Below are 19630 nucleotides of genomic sequence, written 5' to 3'. Positions count from 1 at the left end.
TTACCGAGTCGAGTCTTACTAGCAGAGGCTGTTCGCTCAGCGATACCAATAAATCAGTTTATCTATGCCGAAGTATAGCATTGTAGACAGTGGAAAGGAAAGCTAGCATTTAACAATAGGTCATAATGGAATCACAACATTTGCCGAGTATACGGCTTGAAATGTGAAACAATGAACGCCAATTCGAGAATGACTTTCCAAAGTTTGGTTCACCAGCAGCAGAAATAAATATCATAGAAATTGTATTTGTGAAGTACCCATTGTTTGATTTTATCAGGTGTATTTTAGCTGAATTGTTCTCAGAACTTTTATCACCTGGCGCGTATTGACAAACGGTCCATTAAACAAATCTACGTACTCGCCGAAGCGACGGTCATTGACAAATAAACAAGCATAGATTTTTAATGAACTTTCGGCACTTGAAGCTATCACAGCGTAATGGGGTAATTGCTTGATTACGATAAGCGTTCGCTCTGCATGGCTCCGTGGGAACGCGCTGTCTGCTACAGTGTCAGTTTTCTTGCCTACGATTGTTAGAGTTTTTTTTTCAAGAAATCTGTCGCGATTCACGCTCGCGGCTTGACTCCACACAAGGCCAGGCGAACGAGTTGGAGAAAAACACAAGGACAGATGAGTAGACAGCCTCCTCTCCGCATATCGGTCATTCGCCTTGGCTGCTCGTCGGGTCAACAAGGGACACCTTACCTGAGCTTGCTATAGCTTCATAGATTTCCTTCGTTTGAAATACGAATAGTTATAGTTGTTTTCTGAAATACTATGGCAGTGGTCTCACAGTTGTTAGCGTTTATAGACTTAAGTTTTTTTGTAAATTTATTCATGTTTTTTATTACATGAATTCCGTTTTTCTTACAGTTTTTGGAACTCTATAATATAACTAAACAATTTATTGCTGTTTGCAATAAATAGTAGCAATAGTCTAAATTTTGAAGCATATCAAAACAAAGTGTTAGTGCCTTTATACAAAGTGTGGAATAATTCTGAAGTGATTTACGTCTTTGGATTAGCAGCGCAACCTCGCCAAATAGCTTAAACGATACCCGAAATATGGCCTTCAAACCCGGCAGAAGAAATATTCTTGTCCCGATGATGGTCATATATGCTGCACTTATCTCCAAAGTCAACTGTTATTGGTGGTGAGTGCTGTTTTTGATCGTGATTACGGAAATACACTTGGCAACGTATACTTTGTAAGGCAGCAGACAGAAGTTTAAAGTTTAATTACATTCTTGGGCGTCAATGTCTACAAAATGTCAAGTTGGCATACGGTTAAAAAGATGGTTACCTTAAGATTTAACTATGCTAAGTCTAGCAGATATTAAACGAATAAAAACATTCACAACAAAATAACCTATTGTGTACTTTAATCCGATTTCGATATGAATGCAATTTGCGCAGGCGAACGCTAGATTGCCTGAGATAATGACATGCATCAAAAGTGGGGTAATAAATTCGAGTGAGCTTAATCCCCTTAAATAAATTTAAATCATATTCAAGGCATCCGAAAACCACATAAGTAGCAAATTGGACTAATTTTGTGTTGAGGTGGTTGTTTAATAACCCGCTCCAATGCTTTTATATAGATGAAAAGCTAGTAAGAACTTTTTCAAGATGATGTATTACGTCTACAGTATAGCTGTTTGGTGCTAAGTTCGGTTTCTAGTTCACCAATGAAGACGTATTTTGCTATCAGAGCGCGCTAGAACTGCACTGACACGGTATCTGTGTTGCTGAGTTGTCATTGTGATCAAGCTTATTGCCCTATAGCCTAGGGTTTGCCCTTTCTTACGGTTATGGATACGAAATACTTTTTTGAGCTATCACGTTTAGCAAAGCCAACAAACGTTACATTAGCAGACCCACTAAATTGCGTTGGAGACATGTGTAACCATCAATTAGATACATTTTAATACTATTGTACCATTTTCACGCACGATGCTTAATTAGTCACAAATCCAGTCAGTAAGCTTGCGTTCGCTCAGGTCATCGAAGCTGAGGCATATGACGTATCAAATGATATAACCATTGCTCAGATTTGTCCCACAAACAAACTCAGTAAAACCAACACCGTGCAAAATGAGATGGCGCTTTCTCTGTAAACTGCAAATACTCGATCTATTTGCCCAAGCGAATAGAAATGAATTGCCTTCTCAACGTGAGCGGGGCCAGCATTGTTAGTCATCGAGGTTTTAAAGTCGACCTCCAGACAGAGAATATTTGAATATTTCTTGATGATAAGCCACCCACCTTTTCCCCTGCGACCTGATGTTTAGTTTTTTTAATGGTTGAATCTTCGTCAGAAAAAGAGAGTTATGGTATTTTTATCGACGCTTGCGGATATTGACATGTTTGCCTACCACTTTCACTTGTTTTCAAAACAATTTACCGCATAGCGCCTGCTTAAAACGGCCTGCTATTGCACTCATGCGTTCAAATCAAGAGTTTTGTCTCAGAGCCTTCAGTACGTTTCGCGGTTCATGGATATCGCCACAACATCATTCTTTTCTTGCGTTAAATGACGCTCGCAAAGCAAGTGCGTTAAACTAAGTACAATCGTAAACCACTCGCCTGCATTAGTGAAAACTAGAACCATAAACTTGGTTCTGTTCGTTTTACGGTCAATTGAATTTGAGGTTATTAGCCATTGAATATGTCAATTTGAACACGTTTTATTAGACACGGTGTTAAGTTAAACTAAATATGAATCTGATAAGTTTATTATCTGATGACAATACTATCAATTTTTCCTCTCAACACGCCTTAAAAATGATATATTGATTTGGCTTGCGGTTTTATTTAAACATTCGGGTCCAGAGACTTCTACCATAAGCTAAGTATTCTAGTTAAACAATTCCGTTAAATTTCAGCATTTTCTTTACTGGGAAGTAATATGCCCGTTCGCAAAAACTTCAAAAATTGTATAAACTTTACATTGAAATAAAACCCAGAAATGACCCGCGGAACTGAAGCTGGATTTCTGTCTTGTTGTGCGGTTATCAAATCCTATTAAGTGTCTGTTAGTGGATGCTTCACGACCATGACTAACTTTACACTCGAACGACGGTTAATAGCGATAAGTTCACCAACAATCTCTTGAGTTTTAAGATTTTAGAAGAACTTGTTTTTAAAGCGAGGTAGATTCTCTGTCCATTAGGAGCCGTAATCCGGCAGCACACTTACAAATTGTCGTGGGTTTAGCCTCACTCTGTACAAAAGCATAATTCTTTTCGTTCAAAGCTGTTTCCTACATTAGCATTAACGTCATATTGTGTGGAACGTCAAGGTGACCTCTAGCGGATGCATTTTGTAAAGTTGAAAGCTAATTTGAGATCTAACTCTGGTGTTGAGTAGAAGTAGTATCTTATCCTGTATGGAGTATGGCGACACTAATGCGATTCTAATTCTCATCCAAGTGCTAATTCTCGGTTTTAATCAAACCTAAACTTTACATTTTTTCATTTGAATAAATGAATACGATTTTGATTTAAAATTTTCACATCTGTTGCGACTGATGCCACAGTCAAGACAGCTTACATTGTCATTTAAGATTAAATAAACATTTACATTCAAAAGGTTAAGCTTTCACGATGACTATATCTGATCTATTTCGTTTGTGGAGGTAGCAATTTTCGCTCAAAAGTGAACAATCACTCGGTCTGCATGTAGAAATCCACTTGAGATGAACATAATTATCGAAACATTATGCCTGTGATAAGGCTGTAATATGACTTTAAGTAAATGGGTTTTTGACATTTTGATTCCCCTGTTGACGTTTTCCGTTGATCAAAGATTAGTCATTCTTGTCAAACGTGATATGTTTATTGTTCTACTTTTAGCTCTGTTTAAAGTAAAAGTGATTAAACCAATGATGGCAAAACTCATCGGGCTCGCTCGCGTGTTGCTTTGCTCTAAAACTTTTTATTTCTTTGTCCGATAAATGACACAGATTGATGTCAGCTGTGGCTATTACGAGGTTGTAAACAGAGGACGATAAGGCCACGAGAAATCCACGAATAAACAAGAAACTATCTGTTTTAACCATTAACCCCTTTTAGCGATGATGCGAAGAAAGTGCTACTAGTTTTAGTGCCTTGCAGTCGCATAATCACCTAAGCGGCAATACCAAGGTCTTGTAAATCGTGGGAACGGCAACAACGCGTTTCCAGGTGAAGGATGTTTAGCCCGCTATCGTTTCCGCTCTAGTTTAGAGCAATCAAACTTTCTCAAGGGCTATGGTAAACTTCTTCGTAATTACGACGCAGTGTGCGCCAGTTTGTCTTATACATTACCCCGGGTTAAGTGCGCTGTAGGTTGAAAATGCTGGAACTTTATGATTAAGAAAACACCGCGACAAAGAAAAAATTTAAGCTAATAACCTATCTTAGAGTTCTACAAATGGAAATTATCAAGGCACTTAACAGTTCCATTTTTTCCAGGTCTATGCCTTACAATCCAGTCATGGACACCTTGATACTGGGCACCACCCCGCTTTGCAGTAGCCTGGAAACCCTCTCTGTAAACCAGCAAGCACTGTGCCGTCGTTATCAGAGTCACATGCAGTTTGTGAGCAGCGGGGCCAAAACAGGAATCGAAGAATGCAAATGGCAATTTCGCGGGGACCGTTGGAATTGTTCTACCTTCGATGACAACACTGTGTTCGGAAAAGTCTTAAAAATCGGTGAGTCGAAATTCAAACCTTGAACATAAAGTTGAAATCACCAGCGCTTGAGAACCTCCTCGACGCCAAATTACTTCTATTTCAATTCCCCATGAGTTCTCCTGGTATAATAATTATAAGGTTTAATGGTACGCGGTTGCCCGCTTTATTCGAAACTATTTCAACACTTGTATCGTAATTGCACCGTGAGTAAAGCCGTGGCGAAAGAATATTACGTAGTCTTGTCGCCGTATACATTTCCTAAGCTACGCAATTTTTAATCACAGTTTGCTGGAAACTCTTATTTAGTTGATGCGATCTGTTGTGAAGCATCACCACAAACTTACCAACTCATGATTTCCCAGCGCCCGTTGATTTGTTTCATGCCCAATTCTTTTGTCCTATAGAAAAAATACACAGACCAACTCCAAGAGTGCTTTAACGTTTAAGAAATAGTTTTATTAAAACAGAATTAATATTTTTTTTCACGTATAGACTATAATATTATACTTGTATGAAAATTATAATCTATCAGCTTTGGCGTCTAGCACGACTTTGGTTACGCACTAAAGCGAAACCTATGAACATCAAACGTACATAGTTGGCGTATTTTCACCGTACAAACACGTACTGGAAGCATTTAAAGCGAAGATCTCCGTGTTTGAATTTATGAATTTGTTATATTTCCACTTAAAAGAAATTTTAAGCCTTACCAGAAATCTAGCCGAAGTTCTTCTGTTTACATTTTGGGTTAAGTTCCGACGCTACTTAAAACAGATGAATTTTGCCCCACGCGTAGCGTTTCATTGGACGAAATCTCAACCATTGATCAAATAGAATTAAGGATTAAAATCCGAATTACTCGTAATAAAAAGCGCGATTTGACCAATTCTACTCAGCAACATATTTTGAATTTTCGTTTGTTGTGTGGGTGAGGTTGATTTACCTGGATTTAGCATCGGAATTTAATATTTCAGCTGTTCATTCCCAAAACCTACAGCTACTTCCGAAAGTCACTGATTTTAATCGCCAAGGTCAACAGCGTTTTGTGTATGCAAGAGAGTCGATTTTTTTAATTCTTGTGTAATAACCTTATGTATTAGATCGCGTACTATTTACTTCTTGGATGGTATCTACTTTTGCACTAAGCCTATATAGACTAGAGCTTTTGCAGTTTGTCGATCTCTCGACATGCCTATTCTAAGCTTCTTGCCAAACGCAAAGGGCATTTTCTTTCTTGACTTCGGTACATTTCATGTCAATATTGAGTTTCAATCGTTGTCATAGATGGCTACATAATGATCATTCACTTACAGCCTTTGTGTATTGTACTGTTATTGAAAAGAAACCGGTAATTTTGACACACTTGTAAGAAAACCTATCCAGCAGTAAAAGCTTAAGCGGTAAACCTTATCCCATAAAAGGACGTCTGTCCACGCCCCTTGTGAGAGTCTAACAGAAGCTTTGACCTTTGCTATGTACCCTACCACATCCGTTGATCCGTGTGTGAAAACGTGCTGCAGATTTTTGTTAAAAAATATCCGCGCTTTAGACGGTAAGTGCACTATACATTTTCCAGCGAATTTCCTTTGCAAAAGTGTGTACGAGGTCCTGTTTTGAGCGTGCATCACTTTTACAATAAAAATCAACCATTGTTGTTAATCGTTTTAAGCCTAGCCCATATTGTAGTCGCCTTGCTATTGTTGTTTTGATTGTGAAACAGCTTAAAAGCCTTTGGGTCGCCCACGTAGCCATCAAGTAGTGCTCATTTATGTCAATTCTAGCGTTCACAAACATCTTTATCCATCCACACGTCTTGGAAGAATGTTTTACCGGGCCGCAGGATGTCAACAGCCGGGCAGATTTGGGGTGTTAATGCTTGCCGCAGCCGTCAATTTTCCTGTGCTGCTTGTAATCTGTGCTGTCTTTCCGGCACTTGAAATAGTCTAGCGGATTTGTCAAACTCAGCAGAGCTGTCGCAAACCGCTTCAATTAGGCTAATTGGGCTTTGGTCCTTTACTTGTAAATCTACTTTAGAGAAGAACTATCTCGTCAAAAGCTTCAGATTTACTGTAAATGCTATACAAAACCGATACAACCGATACAAAATGATTAATTGTGTGAGTGTGCTGCTTTTGTTAAAACGTAATTCACACCGTCATTGCGGTTTGCTCGCTCCACATTTAAGAACCAACGCGTTATTAACGATGGAACGGGATACGACCACGCTATAAAATGTGGCGCCGGTCACGACACCGTTCGATTGGTGTAGGAAGCCACATACACATCAAAGTAAATTATACCAAACTGTCCCTAGGTAAAAAATCAGAAATTTGCAAAGAAACTCTATACTTAAGAACACTTGTGCAAATCAAGCAGCCTATGTAATATGTATATAGTTACAGAGAATTTATTTCAAAGCAGCTTACATTTCTTTCGCAGGAAGCCGTGAGACAGCCTTTGCTTACGCGATATCAGCGGCTGGTGTGGTATACTCTGTGGCAAAGGCTTGCCGCAACGAACAACTTGACGAATGTGGATGCAGCTCGGCAAGAAGACCAGAAGGACTCGACAATAGCTGGGTAGGTGTTAAGCGTCAATTCAATATTAGTAGAGAGCGGTTGCTGACCTCACCCCGTCGATATCCTACTAACAAGCGGGTACTATTTTTTTCTGTATACAGCGTTGGGGTGGGTGCGGCGACAACACGTTTTACGCGTACGGTTTCGCACGGGAATTTATCGATGCCAAGGAACGCGATAACACAAAGCTCAGACGAGGGAAGGACAAAGCAAGGAAAGCGATGAACATGCACAACAACGAAGCTGGTAGAATGGTGAGTATTTTAAAGACTCCATCACCAAAACATAGCCCAAAAACAGCTGAACCTTTTTTGGGTAGAACTCCGAAACGATTTCATCTCACCAAACAGTCAAATCCCAGAAGCAGCGCTTGATGTTTATTACCGATAACGTCCCTATGATAATAGCGGCCGGAAAACCTCAAAATTACGTTGTTTTTGACATGGCGGCACTAAATTTCGCCTTTAGCGGCAATGTTCTTTCTCCTGTGATGACAATCTTACCATTACGTAATGCTCTTGAAAGCAGAAATTAAGCAGGTCAAAATTGTTTTCATCTTTTCTGTGTTCAGAGATTGTATCTCTTCCTTAAAAGTGCTCGGTGCATCTCAACCGTACTGTTATAGCCAGTACTTGCCACACTGTAGTTAACTTGGTGCACATAATAAAATAGAAGAGACGAAACGCATCCATAACGACAGTTTGTTTGTATAAGCCCAGGTACCCGTTGCTTTAATGCGTTGTCCCTGTTTAGGACACAACCAACGCCATTGTCCGAGGGCGACAAGTTCAACTGTAGATGCGACACGGTGAAGTGCATTTATCAGCAATCGGCTTGTCACATCGCTATTGATACAAGCTGCCGATTGCATTCAATAAACGCCCGAAATCGATAAAGGCAACCTGTTACTATTAGTTGTTACCGGGCAATAGATTTCCGTTATTAAACACGCTATCTGTTCGATATTAAAGAAATTGGAAACGATTGCCGATTTTAATCAACCTTACGTTGCTTTTTCATGTCGAGTTCATTGGGTTCGTGAGGTCCATCGAGATGTGTGTTTTAAATTGATATTCCTAAATGAAACCGTCATCAATCAAATACGTTCATTATTAACATGAGCAACATATGGATCAGTAACGCCTTTTGACTTCGCTTTATAGGCGAAGAAGGGATTATTTGACAGTGCAATGTCCTTTCTATACTATAGGGTTTAAATGCTCCCCGTTCGTGCAGACAACCTGTCTCATTTAGGTCACGTGATCTAACGTGCTCCTAGATGGGATCTTGAACTTGACAGTGACTGTTGTAATATCGTCATAAGTCAATATGTGCTATGATTCGGCCTAACGAAGCGATTGTTTAAATGTGCTAATGTTCAATTTTGACTTTCGTGTCTTTCTATAAAGGTCGCAGTGATAGGAATGTAAATACGTATGCGTCATCAAATTGCTATAATGGAAGCGCATCGCTTAAGGGGTCCCGTTGTTCTGCAAAAAAAGTTAAAGACATGAAAGAATTTAAATTTTTTTCAACTTCCTGATACTGAACGTATTTTCATACCATTATGCCTTACGATAAAAAAACATAACATCGTTACAAGGTATACACATTATCATATGTCATTTGGTAAAAATAACTCTGATTTCCTCGTTGCATCTAAAATTCAAATTATTCAGTGTATTTTTCGATCACTGTAATCTCAAGAACGCAAATTGCAGTCGTTTTAGATATTTCTTTTTCTTTTCATCAGGCAGCGGTGCGTTCAGCCACACCCACTTGCAAGTGCCATGGCGTGTCCGGCTCGTGCAGTCTGAAAACCTGCTGGATGCAGATTCCCAACTTCCGTCAGATCGGAGATGAGTTGAAAAACTTGTACGGCGGAGCCGCGGAAGTTCGCTCCAACAGTCGAGGGAAGATAAGAAGAAGAGACGGGCAGAACATCGAGCTCAACAGTTTAGTTTTTCTTGAATCTTCCCCGGACTACTGCGACCGGCACAGGAGAACCGGAGTCACCGGTACGAGAGGACGCGAGTGTGAAGTTGGCTCCCATGGCCCAGACGGATGCGGGTTCCTCTGTTGTGGACGCGGATCTACTCCTCACCAGATTACAGAAACCGTAAAGTGCCGCTGCAAGTTTGAATGGTGTTGCGAGGTTAAGTGCGACACGTGCAGGAATGTCGTCGAGCGGCATATTTGCAACTGATTTTGTTGCCGCGAGATGGCGTCGAGGGGCGCCGTTTAAAAAACTTGACGCAATGTGGCGTGTGTAGACACCGGGCCGGTTGACGGACGGACGGCGCTGCAAAACAGCCGGAGGGCCGAAAAGGCGCGGTGATGGTCATCGTTGTAAGAAAAAACTTTTCTTTTTCACTACTTCCATTGCGCAGCGTTTGGGTGCAGCAACGAACAGACTAAATATTTTAAGTGCTGGTCAAAGAAGCAATGGATTTGCGACGCGAAATGGCAGCGGTATGCACTTATTTATTCCGTTTTCAAGTATTAATATGTCTATAACTTTTATTTATTTTCTCAAATGCCTACAAACTTTTACTTCTCATTCGCTAGTCGTATTAGCACGACAGTTCGTTATTAAGCCCAATTGGTTTTCTTTTCCCACCAAAGTAGAATTCAAAATGGCAAGGCAACTTGTTAAACGTTTTTCCAAACTCGTCTCACTGCCGCAGTAAGCACTGACAACTTTTTAAAACTGCACTTTGACCTCAAAATAAGATGGTTTTTAAGCACTCCATGCGTTAGCTTCTTTCCCGAAGCGCAACGTCAACAAGTTTTGTGTTTTTCCAGTTTTTGACGTCACACGTTCACACCGTGCTTGCACTTTTGTCTAGCGTTTTTTCTAGATTTTGAGACAATAGCTATTTGAAATATGGCTCCCACTAAAATTTTTCAATCGTGTTCATTTTTTATAATAATGTAGCGTTTTTGTAACATTTTGTCATTATTGACCATATGACGTCTACTCTTTGGACTTGACCATCGACAGTTTTCTTTTTCAAGTTTGTCTTTTTCCGATTAATACTTAATAAAGTGTTAAAAATGAATTCTCGATGCTAAGATTTCATGTGAAGTAGAATCGTTTTACTGACACATCAGAAATAATATTTTCTCGAAGTTACCCCTTTACCGACAGTGCAACGGACAGGTTAAATGGAGTTTTTTGTTTATAGAAAGGTTACAGTGAAGATGTGCTGTATGCTAACTCCAGAGTAGTACCAAGGAATCATAAATGCAGAAATAAACCAAATATATTGTCATACAGTGGCAATGAGTTCGCCACGTTTAAACAGACACTTGACGTATTATATGCAGCAAAGTAGGGTAGCGGAAAAACTTTTAGAGTCCCGGGTTAAAAGAAAACCTCACCATCAAGAGAAATATATAAAAATGTAATTCCGTTTCTATAACTTGGTGCTACTTTTTTAAGAAGAGTGATTAATTATCTACCACACGAATATTTCATTAAGTACTCGCCACAGCTCGCGTTTGAGCAGGCTAGGCTACACTCTTGTTATAGGCTTGTGGGTCGCGGGGCGACTTCCTGGATGACACTTCTGCTGCCAGGGACCTGCGCAGTGGGGAATAACTTATATGATTATGTAGAAAATATGTAGAAGTAAATTTGGCATGCTTTCATGAATAATAAGAAAAGCAATATCCACCCGTTAGATTTGATAGGACCAAAGCCACTTTTCCTAAAAAAGCGTGTGGCCTACATCTTTTACGCTTTTCACGCAACTCTCTTTTGACAGATGCGTAAACGCTCTCCTGAAAACCAGACCAGGGTTACCCAATACGCATTTATGTGCGAATGTACATCGAGTTGTTTGTATGTCAATAAAATTATTAGTATTTTACTTATCATTTGCAAGTTTTTTTGTTACTTTCCATACGAGAAAGTTATTCCACTGATTTTAAAGTCTTGGTTGAAGTAAAAAATGTTTGAATATTTTGCGAGTTCAAGTAAATATATTAGTCCATTAATTACTTAAAGCGTTTGGTATTAGAGCTTCTTTATCAGTCGATTATTATGACCTTACCATTGCAAATTTATAAATTATTAAATTGCAAGCAGCCCAAAATGACTGGACACCCTTGCTGAAAAGTGAAAAACAAATGAAGAAGAAACAAAGCCAAAACGTAGAAATAAAATGTGGGGTTATTAGTCTAGTTCTAGTATATACTATGACTATACAGTGCTATAAGTTCAAATCTGTACAGACTTTAATGAAACATCGACGGGATGGGTGTTTTTCTTACAGAATTTGCTTTTATTCCTATTGCATTTTATTTAATTTTGTTCGTTGAGCTTGTTGCAACCTTGTTGCTTTTTCTTATGTTTGCCCATTCTCATAGCCTACAACGTCCTACCGCCATCTCGCGGTTAAAGACATTAAAAATATCTTCAATTTCAAACTTTGTTTGGCCATTGCATTTTAAGAAAAGGATTACTTGCAGAAACCGTTTCCACGATTATATCTAACTTTAAAACGTTAAATATTTGTAAGTATTTAAGCTATATAGAGTACGGACAAAGTGCCGGACTACTTTTTTGAAACAGTAGCCGCTGAATAGCGGTACCAGGTACCGTCGGTACATTTTTCGAAGTACAACCTGTACAGGTACCGACGGTGCTTTTAAAGGGTGCCGAGGAGGATCAACGGACCCAGGAGCGGCCTTTTTCCCCACTCCCCTCTAAAACGTATCTTTTGCTTTAGGTAGAGTTATGAAACTTGGCAGTCTTATTGATGAAGTCATTTGCAAGCTACTTATTAAAAACTAACCGTTTTGCATTTTTCATGCACTTGAATTTAGTGGTAACCTTGTCTCATGCCAAGCGAAAATTATTGATTTATGACCTTGAGAGGGAAAATAAACTGCCTTCTAAGGCAGTAAACGCAAATAACGTAGCATCCCGTTTAGCACGTTTTTTATAGATTTTGTATAAAAGTAGGCTATAAATAAAACGTGAAACGTGGCCTGCTTTTCCTATTAGCCTACATCGCCAATATCACGCTAAGTCGATTGCCAATTTGAAGGGGAACTGATCAAAATAACATCACGCTCCATCAAATTGCTAATTATAATGAATGGTAGATCTTTTGTTTATAAATCGGCCAGACTTGGATAATTGTAATTGTCTTGTTTCGAGCACTAGGTCAAAATGCGACACCACACAACTTGTAATGTTACGCAAATAAGCCGTATTGATGGAACAATGTAAAAAATATTTCATTCTTTGGCGTTGGCAGAACGCAAAGAAAAAGTCATTACCCGGTAAGTCAAGTAGAAATCAACAAAGTTTTGCAAAATCATGGACTTGTAGGTTATAAAATGAATGCATGGAGAGTTTTTAAGAAAGTCACAAAATTACCAAGTCACGGAAAACTCTCTGCTAAGATAAGCGTGCCCCAGTTTTATTTGAGACAATAATAATTGCAGATGGTGCCAAAGCGGAAAGTGGATGTGTAACACTTGTCATTATCCGGATTAGTGGACAGGCTTATTTTTCTATTGATTTAGCATATCCGTTTCTAGATTACAGTGTCGGAGTCGGACAGCGAGGTTTCCCGTATAAAGAAGTGAAATGCAAGGGAATAAGCAGCTTCTTACAGGTTCAAGTCGGAGTCCAAGGATTCTGTGTTTTGAGGTTTGACTGGACACGATTTATCTTTTAAACAGGCAGCCCATATCAAATCCAAACCACTAGTAATCCTGTAAAATATGCTAACTCCGGCCGGAGTCCACTCCGACATTCCTGCTCGGTGATCACATCTGCTGCACTTGTTGAATTTGGAAAATTGTCATGGATATCAAATAAATGAAAAACCCTCATGGAAAATCCTAGCTTAATATTGATCTGGCCAAGGCTTAGGCTAGCCTAGTTTGATAGTAGAGAGACGCATCATAGGTTATGTGCTTTGTCTGTGTGTAGTAAGTCAAGTTTATGACAATTTTGGCAATAGGAACTGTTTTACCGAAGGAACCGGTAGGCCATAGCCTAAATTAAGCTACCGGTAGGCGGCAGACTGACAGTAGGAGGCCTACGATGACGGTAGGCTAGATTACTACCGTCTGACTCAGTGTTCGCCATTGTGTACCGTGGTAGCCTACAGTACAGGTCTAGCCTATACCGGTATACTGTATTACGATAAATGTAAATTTTTATCGGATGTCCTAGCCCTGCCAATACTATGCGAAGTTGACAATGAATGAATGACATGAGTTAGACCTGCTTATTGACCAGATTGGAAAGTTTGCTGTTTTTGTGTTAGAAATGCCTCGCTCAACAAGCTGACAAAATGACCATTATACGAGCAAAACTCGCACAAAAAATGCTTGCCCGCTTGTAATGTCAGAATGTACAAAAAAGTAGCCTATCTACAGGTTGGCATTTCTTCTAAGGGCCGAGGTTTTTGCAGTTATTTTTAACCAAACAAAAACTGTGATGAGTATAAATACGTTTGACTGCTAAGTAAAATATGAATGCTTTTTTGTTGTTTATAATTTTTGACTTTGCATGGGTTTAAGTTCGATCTTTCACGCATAGATTTAACTTTGTTTCCTGACAAGCGTTGTAACAATTTACTATAAATATATCCTCAACAGCAAGAAAATTTACATCTTTTGAAACATGCAACAAGGCACATTCAGATTGATATTATTCTATAAAATCTACCTGATACAAGGGAACCAAACAGTTTATTTTTTATTTTTAACATTAATTATGTTTGTTTTCCAGTTGGTGCATATAAGCCTATTGATTTTTGTTTGGAAGTGTCTATTTTACCGGCTAGCCGATTACCGAATTTGGAAAAAGCTATTTCGGTAAACGGCTAGCCGGTTACGCAATTGGTAGTTTCTTTACTTCGGTAAACGGCAATTACGCTAGTCAGTGAATTGAAATGTACACTAATTTTCAACTTAAAATGTGCTAAAACTTAAATGCTAATTTCAACTAAGAACGAAGTACTAATTTTTCTAAAATGTAACTAATCTCCTCTGACCGAAAATTGCACTTCTCATGTTTAAATTACTAAGCTAGGCTGCGAATTAAAATAAACGCTATTTTTCAACTAAAATCACATTTTTTCCAAAGTCTAGTAGTAATGTAAAACTATTCCTCTCCAACCCAAACTCTCACCTCTTAAACTAAGTTAAATCAAAATAAATTTAGACAAAGAAAAAGTCAAACAATAGCAAGACCCGAGGCCTCCAACACACGAGCCCCCATCGTTAACCATTTCAGTTTTTTTCTAAGTATGGCTATAACTTTTCAGGCCTGTTGTACTTTCGCACTCTGATTTGAAGGTGTGAATGGGATTGAGTTATGAGATAATACAAAAAAATATGTTGTAATCATTCCTCAATACTAGATTCTGATACAGGATTGCAAAAGTGAAAGTGACCCAAATTTTCATCGAAACTGAAATTGCTTTGTTTATTACAAATTGGTGTGTAATTGAAAAATCTTGTCATGCATGTCGATAAGCAGGGTTGGGATGAGTCGGATCTTAGGCCCATGATTTGGCCGGATATTGGCCTACTTTTTATCTTGCCAAGTCTGAGTAATTATCTGCACATTTGGCTAAAGCTATTTAAATAGATATGATATAGAACATGTGTATACCCACCAACCCGGAACTCGCATATAAACCCTTTTCAAGACAAAATATCAGGCCAAAAAACGTTAGGAACCCTGTTTGTTAGGAACTTATACTTTTATTAAAGTAGTTTTTCGGTGGAAGTAACATACTTGAGTAGGTTACCAAATACTGAAGTAAAAAGTAGTAAGGGTTGTAGTAATTTTCATTAGCAATTACATCTGCACAAAGTGTTTTTTGCCAATTTAAAAAAAAAAACTTATACCTATGTCATCGTTTGGTAAAATATATATGTTAAATTCTTTCTATTTTGGAAAACTGTGTTTTTTGCAAAGAAGTAAAAGATTCCTTAACACCTAAAACACCTTTGTAAATTATGGAAATGATTTATAATTCTACCAAGCTAAAGTGCTTTTTGAAAATGCTTGTTTTGGACTAAACTGAAAAGGTCAGCTTTTAACGACATAATGGCAATTTGCATCACTGAGAGCAACTCGCTCAACACTACAACTTCGAAGACTACCACAAACACAAAGTCTATCCATCTCAGCAGTAAACTCTTGTTACCTGCTGAGTTGGGGGTTGGCCACAATCCTTCGGGGTATTATAAGCGAGTGGCAGCCCAGCCCCTTTCGCTACAATTGCGTCTAAGTAGGAATGGTGGCAACGTGAACCCAAACTGGAGTAGATTTGCCAAATATCACTTGTGTAGAAGATTTGGGCGAACAAGAATACTAACTATGGCGAACCCGACTATAAAACTTTGGTATGAAATAATGATCTGCTTTCCTGGCTAAGCTAAACTAAGGTCAAGTCAACTAAGGTTTACGCCATATTATAAAGACATATTTGCCAACTTTTGAATAAAATTTTTATCATTTGGTGCTGATACGAATAGATTTGGGATTTTTTGCACCAAAAATTTATGATATTCGGTTTTGCACAAATCCAAGTAATCTTTTTTGTAGCACATCCCTACCTTTAAGCATTTATTTAAAATTGCACAAATGCCCAAAAACCTCCGTAATAATCAACCACTATATTAGAAGATCATGATTTGTTTTTAATGAGTGCTCGCAGTCAAATCAGAAAAAAGCAACTTGTTTATTGTTATATCTTTTACAATGTGAAATTTTGTTGTAACTTAACAATTTAATACAGGCAACTCTACAACAGTTAAATTTATATATTTTCGGCTTAAGTGTTGTGAAATAACATGAAAGATCACTGACTCTTAAGAACATGATTATTGTGGTTTATTACGGCATGGCTATCTGTCTATTATACTGTGGTACTGTGATAAGTGAAGTCAGAAGTAGACTAAAGTTATCTGTACTAGAGACACACAAAAAAAAATTTTTCCTATATCAGCCATAGATGATGTTTAAAATGTGAGTTAATACAATGCAAGTTTTTTTTGTTTTCATGGTTTGAAATAATATACAGGGAACACTTTTTACATAGATGCCCCTGGGCATTCAAATTTCTAAAACCTGGATGCTTAGTTTTCACTTAGAAACGTATATATATCATACAGTTTAAATCGTATTTGCGAGTATAAGTTGCACTTCCGGTTGTAATCTATAAACAAACAAATGTTTGTCACTTCTGAGTTCTGACACTTGATAGTGTTTTACTATTCACCTATTAACACCTTGAAGATATACTTACTGCACCAACTCTCACATTTTTAGTTTAACCTATTTTGCCAGATTATCGATTTTTGCCCCTTAAACATTTTACTTATTTGGATGGTTGTTGATAACGTGCATTTCACACATACAGATATGTATACACTGCCGAAGTATTTTTATATCATTACCTGGTCAGAGCATTTAAACTTTAAAACAAGGGTCGGCAACCTTTTGTTGGTCACGGGCCAAATGTCGAGTGTACAACTCTTTGGCGGGCCGGAATTTTCATTAATACTATAATTCACACTCACTTCAGTATATTATGCTACATTGCTGCAATCTCAATCATACCAATCACAAACAGAGCAAAATATATGTTTTCACACTTCAACAACACAGCATTAATGTGACACGGCATCTCTCTTTGTATCTATAACGACTAGTCTAGTCTACAGACAATCTCGTACTTAGTACGGGATACTAGTCTACCGCCTTCGCACCAGTTTTATGGCGTAACAATAGACTACTACGACATACTTATGGCGTAACAATACCACAATTTTTTCAAACAGTGCTAACACTGCAGTTTGAAACTCAATAAAAAAGGGCGGGCCGTATTCTCGTGATAACTAATTAATATGTCTCGGGCCGGACGATTTCGCATGGCGGGCCGGATCCGGCCCGCGGGCCGTAGGTTGCCGACCCCTGCTTTAAAGGATGATGTTATGTGCAGTTTAAAACATCCCTTTTGTGTTATATAGTACCGTCCTAGTAGTTAGTGTCCCGGTAGTTTTTCCATAAAGCAGTGGCATCAAGTTTCCATGACAAGCATTAGCCTATTACCCTATTATTTATGCACTAACTAATCAGCGAGTACTCAGATAAACAATTTTCATTTGTTCAACTACCTGGTTGAATGAATACCAAAAAAAATGATTATTACTTTCCAATGCCTTTCTAACTAACATTTCAACACCAGTTTCAGAATAGTGAATAAAACTGAAATACTTTAATTCAATAAAGTATCATTTTTAAATAAGTAAGTATAATTTTTAAGATCTGCAACTAGTTATCCACAAAACTGCTTTATTGAGCAATTATAAAATCAAAATTAACTCATATAATGTTTGTAACAGGGGTTTATATTTATGTAAGAGTAGCGCTCAGGCAACTGCATATTGAAACAAAATGGAATTGCAAATTCTTCACAGTAAAAATAAAAGTAAGATGTGTGCATTGCAAAGGTTGTCCAGTGCCACTACTGTAAGAGATATAAAAGAGCTTTTCCATAAGCAAAATCCGAAATTTTACCCAAGCCGGCAATCATATCGTTTGGAACCTCGTAGCAAGTCTCTTAAGGACAGTGACACGCTTGGAAGTCTCGACCTTAGCAGTGATGGTGTGCTCTATTTCAAGGACCTTGGAACTCAGTTAGGATGGTCGACTGTCTTCTACTTTGAATATGCTGGTCCTTTGGTGCTCTATCTCATGTTTTACTCTCGTCTGCCATTCATTTACGGAGAAGAATATGCATACAAACCCAGTTCTGCAGATGTAGTTAAAATTGCTGCTGTGTGTCACACCGTGCATTATGCTAAACGCCTCTTGGAGACCAAATTTGTACACAGGTTCTCTCATGGTACCATGCCTATTCGTAATTTGTTTAAAAACTGCAGCTATTACTGGACCTTCGCAGCCTGGCTTGCTTATTTTATCAATCATCCTCTCTACACGTTGCCCATGTATGGTGACGTACAAGTCGATATGGCTCTTGGATGTTTCATTTTTTGTGAGCTGGGGAATCTGTTTATTCACTTGGCACTAAAGAATCTAAGAGCACCTGGATCGACTGAAAGAAAGATTCCACTACCCACCAAAAATCCGTTTACCCTGCTCTTTGCTTTGGTCTCGTGCCCAAATTATACTTACGAAGTGGGAGCTTGGGTATCATTTGCTGTCATGACCCAGTCATTAGTCGGATTGCTTTTTGCCTCAGTAGGTTTCATGCAGATGGCTGTTTGGGCTTTGGGTAAGCATCGCTCATATCATAAGGAATTTCGTCAATATCCACGCTCACGTAAAGCTATTATTCCATTTATTCTGTAAGTGGGTTATCTTTGAAGTAGGAATATTCACCCTATATCTATTTTTATCGTATATGATGGGTTGTAAATAAATGATTAGCTTGTCATGAAACACAAGGGTGAAATTTTAGTTTGAAATCATATTCTTTGCAAAAATTGGTTGTGTTTTGTCTGTTCTATCTGGTCTTGTAAGTTGATTAGCATTTTTCACTTACATAATAACCATTTTAGGTACTTGTGGTACTTACAATATTGATGTGGTGACTCATTGCTAAGTAAAGATTGAAAAATTTGAGCGCTATTAAGAACACGCTTTGATATGCTAGGAGTGTCCTATGTTGTCCACTGATGATTGTATATTGGTAGGCTATGTAAGTTATAGATATGGAACCCTTTAAATTGAAGTGTACTTAAAATTATGTGAATATTTAGTAGAATTGCATGTGAAAGCATTTAAATACTGTAATTTTATGGCAATTTTAAATTACATAATGCAGCAATCTTTTTATTACTGTTTTGTCTTCTGTGTACATATATTGTTTGAAGCTAATTAATTTTCATAGTGTCATTTTTGCTGCTAGCAACTCTTCATGTTAAGCTACCTGCTGTACACTGTTAACTATGCAATTGTCAAGTGTTGGTGCAAAACTTCATAAATTTGCCGACAAAGATATCAATATCAAATATATCAATACTTTATGAAATAAACAAAATTAAAAGCATGCCCACAGTAATGTTGAGACTCGGTAAAATGTTGCTCTAGGTAATTTATAATTTGTATATGTTGTTACTAATAACATTGTGATTTAAATCTCAAGTCATTGACCTTTGTGATTGTTGTTTTTCTCATATTAGACTGTAATTGTGTTTGTGCGAAATAGATTGTGTTGCTTGAAGGATATATTGATAACTAATACAAATATGGTCAATGATTAAATTTAACTAAAGTTACTGTTAGAACAGGATTTTTGGTATAGATTATTGTTTTTTTAACTTGGTACAGAAGTGGTTATCATATTTTCACTGAAATTGG

At 38.0% G+C, this 19630-nt stretch overlaps 2 protein-coding genes across 2 annotated transcripts; both read left to right on the top strand.

The window, feature by feature from the left end:
• Positions 1–877: 877 nt before the first annotated feature.
• LOC143459906 (protein Wnt-5a-like) lies at positions 878–10319 on the top strand. Its single transcript, XM_076957221.1, has 5 exons — positions 878–1154; positions 4455–4696; positions 7118–7257; positions 7359–7511; positions 9011–10319. The coding sequence occupies exons 1-5, from the start codon at positions 1066–1068 to the stop codon at positions 9461–9463; spliced, it is 1077 nt and encodes a 358-aa protein (XP_076813336.1). The 5' UTR covers positions 878–1065; the 3' UTR covers positions 9464–10319.
• Positions 10320–17621: 7302 nt separating this feature from the next.
• LOC143458964 (very-long-chain enoyl-CoA reductase-like) lies at positions 17622–19560 on the top strand. The gene has a single exon (XM_076955877.1). It carries the CDS (start codon positions 17702–17704, stop codon positions 18617–18619), a length of 918 nt encoding a protein of 305 aa, XP_076811992.1. The 5' UTR covers positions 17622–17701; the 3' UTR covers positions 18620–19560.
• Positions 19561–19630: the final 70 nt, after the last annotated feature.

This window comes from Clavelina lepadiformis, chromosome 5 (assembly GCF_947623445.1).
Source record: "Clavelina lepadiformis chromosome 5, kaClaLepa1.1, whole genome shotgun sequence".
Taxonomy (NCBI): Eukaryota; Metazoa; Chordata; class Ascidiacea; order Aplousobranchia; family Clavelinidae; genus Clavelina; species Clavelina lepadiformis.
This window is presented reverse-complemented; position numbering and strand designations above follow the sequence as displayed.

What these genes read in the sequence shown, in the direction of transcription:
- LOC143458964 (XM_076955877.1), top strand. Translation starts at nt 17,702, where the DNA reads ATGGAATTGCAAATTCTTCACAGTAAAAATAAAAGTAAGATGTGTGCA.
- LOC143459906 (XM_076957221.1), top strand. Translation starts at nt 1,066, where the DNA reads ATGGCCTTCAAACCCGGCAGAAGAAATATTCTTGTCCCGATGATGGTC. An exon ending in AAAGTCAACTGTTATTGGTG is followed by an intron (nt 1,155 to 4,454) that starts GTGAGTGCTGTT and finishes CATTTTTTCCAG; the next exon opens with GTCTATGCCTTACAATCCAG. An exon ending in ACAACGAAGCTGGTAGAATG is followed by an intron (nt 7,512 to 9,010) that starts GTGAGTATTTTA and finishes TCTTTTCATCAG; the next exon opens with GCAGCGGTGCGTTCAGCCAC.